The sequence below is a fragment of the Rhinolophus hipposideros genome (genome assembly GCF_964194185.1).
Source record: "Rhinolophus hipposideros genome assembly, chromosome: 20".
NCBI lineage: Eukaryota > Metazoa > Chordata > Mammalia > Chiroptera > Rhinolophidae > Rhinolophus > Rhinolophus hipposideros.
In genome coordinates, this window is record NC_138066.1 from 36,760,146 (window position 1) to 36,768,176 (window position 8,031).

The following is an 8,031-nucleotide window of genomic DNA, read 5'->3' on the forward strand; positions in this document are numbered from 1 at the left end:
GGCCTTAACTAGGTTCCATCATGTAGGAGGTCCGACAATTAAGTTTGAGAACTGGCCACCGTGCGCTTTCATTGGCAGCACTGTACAAACAGCTCGGTAAGGTTTCATAACTTTGGATATCAGTGTCTCACAGCTGTGTTCCTGTTGACGTGTGGTGGTGTCTTCCTGAGTGGCGTTCATTATTGTTGTGTGTTTCTGTGTGCTGTCGCTAGAATGTCTAAGATTGAATTAGAGCAATGAACAAACATTAAATTTCTTGTTAAACTTAGCAACAGTGAAAGTGAAATCAGGGACATGTTTGTCCAAGTTTATGGGGACAATGCCATGAAGAAAACGGCAGTGTACAAATGGATTAAATGTTTTTCTGAGGGGAGAGAACGCATCACTAATGATGAGAGGTCAGGGCGTCCAGTAACGAGCAGAACTGACAAAAACATTGCAAAAATTCATTGAATTGTGAGTCAAAATCATCGGCTGACTGTGAGAAGCATAGCAGACCAAGTAGACATTGATAGAGAAACGATTAGGAAAATCTTAAGAAAATCTTGGCATGAGAAAGGTGTGTGTAAAAATGGAGCTCACCAATGAACAAAAGCAAAGGAGAGTCACAGTTTGCCAAGATATTTCGGAGAGGCAATATGATGTTTTGGGCCACGTTATCACTAGTGATAAAACATGGGTATACTAATACGACTCTGAAACAAAGCATCAAAGTGCATGTAGAGGGAACAGAGTCCCAGAGAGCAGTTTCCAGGCTCTCGGCCTCAAGTAGAAAGGTGCTGGCTCGGGTAGTAGATGCCATCAGCTGTGACTAGTTGGCCATCAGCTGTTACCGGTTAGCCATTGGCCACTAATATAACTGCTGTGGCTAAGCTAGCAAGCGTGGATTGCAGCTAGCAAGTGAGGTTGGTTGGCAGAGAAGTGGCTGGCAGGTTGCGGGTCATGTGGCTCCTGCTTCCTGTGTCTCCAACCCAGCCAACATCGAGAATATAGTGGTGTGACTCCCTTATCTATGGCTCCGTGGGTGTTCCTTTTTGGCCTCACCATATCCTGCATTACCCGGTGCTACGGGGAGCGGGAGTTGAGTCCCTGCATGACAGTGCACAATAGAAGTCAGCCAATTCTCCACCCCAAAACAGTTCCATTAGTCCAAATCAAGTCAAAATGATGTTGCTAACCTTTTTTGATATCAGAGGGATTATTCATTATGAATCTGTACCAACTGGACAAACAGTTAACCAAGTTTGCTATATGGAGGTGCTGAAAAGGCTGCATGAGAAAGTTAAGACAAAAATGACCTGAACTTTTCGCCAGCAATTCATGGCTCTTGCATCACAATGCACCAGCTCACACGGCACTGTCTGTGAGGGAGCTTTTAGCCAGTAAACCAATAACTTTATTGGAACATGCTCCCTACTCACCTGATCTGGCCCCCAGTGACTTCTTCCTTTACCCAAAGATAAAGGAAAGATTGAAAGGAAGACATTTTGATGACATTCAGGACATCAAGGGTAATATGATGACAGCTCTGATGGCCATTCCAGAAAAAGAGTTCCAAAATTGCTTTGAAGGGTGGATTAGGCACTGGCATGGGTGCATAGCTTCCCAAGGGGACCATAGTGACCATAGTGATATTCAGCAATGAGGGATATAGCACTTTTTCTAGGATGAGTTCGTGAACTTAAGTGTCAGACTTCATATGCTTTCCAGAGGGTCTCGACAACACATTGCTCTCTCACAGCTTTGTCCCTGAAGACGGCTCACACTGTGAGATTGGTGTACAGAGCATACATTCCAAGGACGGGTGTTGGGGGTTGAGGAGCTTCGTAATGCCTACGTCCCGCTCGAGTCACCCAGCAGTTACCCTCTCAATGCTCTACTCCAATTGTGACTCAGAGTAGGTACATGAGACTGTGTGTCCTGACGTTTCAGGGTGTTTCCTGACAGTCTTTGCAGTGTGCTTCTTCAAACCAGTCCTCTCTTTAAAATCCAACTTAAAATGTCTCCTGCAAGAAGCCTGGCCTCAGGGCCTTTGTGGCTCTATTACTTTCCATCCTTGACTCCAGGGGCAGATCCAGGTTCTGTGGGGCCAGAGGCTTATACACTTTGGGGGGACCTCTTTAAGAATACCAAAAAAAAGCACACATTAATTAAGTGTGAAAGTTAGCATCTATTTTGTTTGGGAAAATAAACCACAGCACATTACTAGAGTCTTGGAGATTGATTTCCCTCCTTTTTGAGATCTCCATAGACAATTTACCTGAAATGCTTCCGGATGGCAACCTGGCTTCCCCTCCCCACGGAGACGACCAAGTCCAGCTTTTCCAGCACTCATTAGCTTCACAGTAAACCCTCGCCTCCCACTCTTGCCCCCTTGTTTCCTGTTCCTCTAGCAGCTCTACAGAACTCACATGTAGAGCTCTCCTCCTCTTCCTCTCTCCTGCAAACCGGTGCATCACTGCTTTTTTTGTTTTGTTTTGTTGGGGGTGGGGTTGTACAGCATCTCACAGGAGTCACGAAACATGGTGTCTGTCATTACCTCCCTTATATGTACCTAAATATACAGGGCCTCAATTTTCCCATTTGTGAAATACGGGCTTGTACAGAGTTGTCCTGTGGTCTCCTATGTGAGGATCCTCAGACGGGATGGGGTGGGGGGTGAAGGCGTTTCGGGTCGCTGAGCCCTAATTTAAGCACTACCCTGCAACACCCCCACCTCCGTCCCAGCACTTTATTAAAAAAGAATGCCAGGGGCTGCCGGATGGCTCAGTTGGTTAGAGCATGAGCTCTGAACAACAGGGTTGCCAATTCGATTCCCACATGGGCCAGTGAGCTGCGCCCTCCACAACTAGATTGAAGGACGACTACTTGGAGCTGATGGGCCCTGGAGAAACACGCTGTTACCCAATATTCCCCAATTTAAAAAAAAAAAAAAAGGGCCGGCCTGGTGGCTCAGGCAGTTAGAGCTCCATGCTCCTAATTCCGAAGGCTGCCGGTTCAATTCCCACATGGGCCAGTGGGCTCTCAACCACAAGGTTGTCAGTTCAACTCCTCGAGTCCCACAAGGGATGGTGGGCTCCACCCCCTGCAACTAAGATTGAACACGGCACCTTGAGCTGAGCTGCCGCTGAGCCCCTGATGGCTCAGTTGGTTGGAGCGTCCTCTCAACCACAAGGTTGCTGGTTCGACTCCCGCAAGGGATGGTGGGCTCTGCCCCCTACAACTAACAACGGCAACTGGACTTGGAGCTGAGCCGCGCCCTCCACAACTAAGATTGAAAGGACAACTTGACTTGGAAAAAAAAAGTCCTGGAAGTACACACTGTTCCCCAATTAAAAAAAAAGTCCTGTTAAAAAAAAAAAATACTTTGTCAAAAAAAAAAAAAAAAAGCCAGGTGTGCTGCCTTTGCTGCTGTCTCCTGAAGCCAATCTTTCTCTCAGCGTCTGAAGGGCATCGTGAAATGGGCTTTCAAGTTCGCCTGTCCTCCCTGCCCGGTCCCTGTGTGACTAGCACCACCTCCGCAAACAGGCCCCGCCCCTTAGTAGGACGTGCCCAACCCTAAGAGAAATCTCGCGACAATTCCTCGCCAGACAGACGTTGAGACATTTGGCCTTTCTTGGATTCCGTAGCTCGGAGTCGCAGTTCCTGAACTAGTGTTTCCGGGTCGCGTCCGGGGAAAGCCTCGGCGGTGTTGCCCGCGGAACCAAATCCTGGCGGTCTCAGTAAGTAGGGGACCGAGCCGAGCATGAGTGTCCACCTCTAGGCCCCCCCCTTTGATTCCTTGAAGACCCTGTTGCAGCTTAGTAAGACAGCCCGGGGTTTCTGGACCCCCAGACCTATGACTTAGGGGCTCTTGTCCATTTTCCTCCCCCAGGATTTCGATTCAGCGAGTTCACTGCTCTGGCTGAGAAATGAGGAAATGCAGTCTTAGAGCACACCCCCGAGGCGCCTTGTACCAAGCCCGGCCCCTCCCCCCGGTTCCTCTCGATGGGCGCTGAGACCCCGGCCCTGCTCCACGCCCCCTATCTTGGGTCCAAGGCCCCGGACGGAGATCGGCCTCAGGCACATCCCCCCTCAGTCACCCTCGCCTGGTCTCCCTGACTGTCTGCAGGCCCAGGCAGCATGGCCGTATTCCGGTCGGGCCTCCTGGTACTGACGACGCCGCTGGCCTCGCTGGCCCCTCGCCTGGCCTCTATCCTGACCTCGGCGGCCCGGCTGGTGAATCACACGCTCTATGTCCACCTGCAGCCAGGCATGAGCCTGGAGGGCCCGGCTCAGCCGCAGTCGAGCCCCGTGCAGGCCACGTTTGAGGTTCTCGATCTCATCACGCACTTCTACGCCGGCGCCAACGTCCACACGCACCTGGACGTCAGAATCCTGCTGACCAACATCCGACCCAAGAGCGCCTTTCCCCCTCCCGTGCCCAGCTCCGTCCAGAACCTGGCCCACCCGCCCGAGGTGGTGCTGACTGACTTTCAGACCCTGGATGGAAGCCAGTACAACCCGGTCAAGCAACAGCTGGAGCGTTACGCCACAAGCTGTTACAGTTGTTGTCCGCAGCTGGCTTCAGTGCTACTCTATCCCGACTATGGGCCTGGAGAGCTGTCCGTGGAGCCCCTGGCTGTCCCCTTACCCTCCACCATCAGGCCATCCTCCCCCGTGGCCAGGTCTCCAAAGCAGCCGGTGCGTGGCTACCACCGTGGGGCTGTGGGTGGCACGTTTGACCGCCTGCACAATGCCCACAAGGTACTGCTCAGTGTCTCGTGTATCCTGGCCCAGGAGCAGCTTGTGGTGGGAGTAGCAGACAAAGACCTGTTGAAGAGTGAGTGAGAGAGACCCTGGATTAGGGTGGTGGAGGACCCCCAAAACTCCTTACACCCACCGATGCCAAGATTGAGGAAGGCTGGGGTCATCCATTGCTTTCCACCCTCTCCCAAATGTCACAGTGCCTGACGCTCAGTTGGTGCTAAGGAAGTTTTGTTAAGTGAATAAAGTCAGCCTTCTCAGTGTGTGGTCTAGTCACCACTCAATCAGAATTCCCCCAAATGTGGAGCCAAAGAATCTGTACTTTTAAACCCTCAAGTTTTACTAAGATTGAACATGGCACCTTGAGCTGAGCTGCCTCCCGGATGGCTCAGTTGGTTGGAGTGCGGGCTCTCAACCACAAGGTTGCCAGTTCAATTCCTCAAGTCCCGCAAGGGATGGTGGGCAGCGCCCCCTGCAACTAAAAAAACAAACAAAAAAAACCCCTAAAGTTTGACACCCTGGGAATAGAAGGGTGAGTGAGCTGTGGGTGGTAGTGGCAGAGACAGAAGGGACTGGGGGATGACATGGTTCTTGGAAGTGTCTGTCTGGCTCTGATGCTCACTGGCGCTACTAGTTCTCTGGACACATGCCAGTCCTTGCAACGACTACTATCCTTGCCTGCTGCCTGTCCCTCATAGCTTTCCCTTCACAGACCACTTCCCAGTTTAGCCCTTCCTTCCTGCCAACCCCTTCTGGAGATAGGATGCTTAGGGACACTTCCCCAAACTGTTCCACACTCTTCCTCCCCAATAAAAAGATCTCACTGTTCTGGGCTCCTTCCTCAGGCAAGTTGCTCCCTGAGCTGCTCCAACCCTACGCAGAACGCGTGAAACATCTGAGTGAGTTCCTGGTGGACATCAAGCCCTCCTTGACTTTTGATATCGTCCGCCTGCTGGACCCCTATGGGCCTGCTGGCTCTGACCCTTCCCTGGAGTTCCTGGTGGTCAGCGAGGAGACCTGTCGTGGGGGCATGGCCGTCAACCGCTTCCGCCTTGAGAATGTAACCCCTGAGGGAGACCAGCAGAGGGAGTGGGTGGGGATGGGGAGGGCCATTGTGGGGGCTGTTGAAAGTCCCATGACCCCAGATGAGGGAAGAAAGGGCTCGAGGTGGCGGAAAGAGTCAAGGAGGAACTGGTTCCCAGGTTGCCCTCTGAGGCAAGTTCTACCTCTGGAGTAAGTAGGGGAAGATAGGGGGCAAGTTGGGTGTCAGTGTTTGCTCTTCTTCATCTCACCCCTTCCCTCTCTTCACCCCTCTTCCTTTACCTCAGGACCTGGAAGAGCTTGTCTTGTACCAGATCCAGCAACTGAAGGACCCAAGCCACAAGGAAAATGAAGAGGACAAAGTCAGCTCCTCCAACTTCCGCCAGCGAATGCTGGGAAACCTGCTTCGGCCGCCATATGTAAGCACGTCCTCCGTCCTTCCCCCCTGCTTAGGTGGGCTGGAAATAGTGGAGGGTAGAGACTGAAGTGTTCACCCCAAGCATGAGCCTGAGGATCCTAGTAACTGTGGGGTTCCCTCTCATCTACCCCAGGAGAGGCCAGAGCTCCCCTCGTGTCTCTACGTGATTGGACTGACAGGCATCAGTGGCTCTGGGAAGAGCTCAGTAGCTCAGCGACTGAAGGGCCTGGGGGCATTTGTCATCGACAGTGACCAACTGGGCCATCGGGCCTATGCCCCAGGTGGTCCTGCCTACCAGCCTGTGGTGGAAGCCTTTGGAACAGGTAATAACTAGAGAGGGCTAGAGGAGGTCTAAAGGGAGGAGATGGCCTGGTCTTGCCCAGTCCTCTATCTCTGTCATCCAGATATTCTGCATAAAGATGGCATTATCAACAGGAAGATTCTGGGCAGCCGGGTTTTTGGCAACAAGGTAAACACAATTCTGCAAGGGTTCTCAGCTGCTCTAGACCCGGGGTTTGGGACCCAGTGGACCTCTGGTGTAGGTCAGAATGCCAGTCCCCATTCATCTGTTCTCAACTACCTCCTCCCTCGAGCTGGCTCTGTCACCAAGGGGAGGTCATCACTGCCCACTCCCTCCGTCCTCAGAAGCAGCTGAAGATGCTCACGGACATTATGTGGCCAGTTATCGCAAAGCTGGCCCAAGAGGAGATGGATCAGGCTGTGGCTGAGGGTGAGTGCAAGGGATGATGGGAGCAGCCAAGGGGCACAGTTAAGCAGATGCTCCCCCTGGGAGTTTCCCCATCCCAAGCCAGACCATCCAAGTTCCCAGGGACTGTGTTTCATTGGATCTCTGGTAGCAAGTGGCAGGATGCTGCTGGCAGTGACTGGGGGTCTCTCCACAGGAAATCATGTGTGCGTGATCGACGCTGCCATGCTCCTTGAAGCCGGCTGGCAGAACATGGTGCATGAGGTGTGGACCGTTGTCATCCCTGTGACTGAGGTATCTGGACCCCACTGCCACCCCATCCCCACTGCAGACTGCATCCTGCTCTCAGCCAGTGGGCTGACAGATGTCATGTCTGCACCCAGGCTGTACGACGAATTGTGGAGAGGGATGGCCTGAGTGAGGCTGCAGCTCAAAGCCGGCTGCAGAGCCAGATGAGTGGGCAGCAGCTTGTGGACCAGAGCCACGTGGTGCTGAGCACCTTGTGGGAGCCACATGTCACCCAGCGCCAGGTGGGTGCCCAGGGAAAGGCTGGGTTGTGGGGAGTGAGTTTCCGGTGGGTGCCTGCCTGACCTGGTCCTCTCTTCCTCCCAACGTTCTGGCCTGCCTAAAGGTGGAGAAAGCCTGGGCCCTGCTGCAGAAGCGCATCCCCAAGACACAATCAGGGCCATGACTGACAAGGAGTTTCCTGTGGGGCCACATTGGCCCCTGGAGCTCCCCAGAGATCCGGCGGTGAAGAGGAATGGGGGCCTCGATGCTCCCCCTGGCGTGGGCCTAGAGGGCTCTGAGCTAAGCTGGGCTGGGCAGGGCTGGGCCTGGTGGACACAGGAAGCCTACCCAGCTGCTGGTGTTGGGCCAACACAGGATACGGCTCACGGGGGAGCAGGCTCCTTTGGCATTCCAACCCCATTCTTGCCTACAGGTGTCTAATACCTACAGCTGATTGGGGCTGGGGCAAATGCGGGAACGTGTAATATAATTAAAGGTGAATGTTTCCAGGTGATGTCTGTATGGTGTCTGCTCCGATGTCTCTGGGTATCTGGACACTTGAACCACGAGTGCAGGGCCCAGGCCTGTTGGAAGCCAGGAGTGCAGTGGCTAA

The 8,031-nt window shown here is 53.0% G+C and overlaps 1 protein-coding gene across 4 annotated transcripts; it reads left to right on the forward strand.

The window, feature by feature from the left end:
- Positions 1 to 3,608: 3,608 nt before the first annotated feature.
- Positions 3,609 to 7,932, forward strand: COASY (Coenzyme A synthase; the record flags this gene model as incomplete). Of its 4 annotated transcripts, none has more annotated exons than XM_081027144.1 (10): positions 3,609 to 3,722; positions 3,875 to 4,822; positions 5,592 to 5,806; positions 6,075 to 6,206; positions 6,339 to 6,528; positions 6,610 to 6,674; positions 6,851 to 6,935; positions 7,108 to 7,205; positions 7,295 to 7,441; positions 7,543 to 7,932. In XM_081027144.1, the coding sequence occupies 9 exons, from the start codon at positions 4,123 to 4,125 to the stop codon at positions 7,600 to 7,602; spliced, it is 1,692 nt and encodes a 563-aa protein (XP_080883270.1). In that variant the 3' UTR covers positions 7,603 to 7,932. The 4 variants fall into 4 exon arrangements, with proteins under 4 accessions (XP_080883270.1, XP_080883272.1, XP_080883271.1 ...); XM_081027146.1 differs by having other exon boundaries at positions 6,857 to 6,935; XM_081027145.1 differs by having other exon boundaries at positions 3,659 to 3,722; positions 4,112 to 4,822.
- Positions 7,933 to 8,031: the final 99 nt, after the last annotated feature.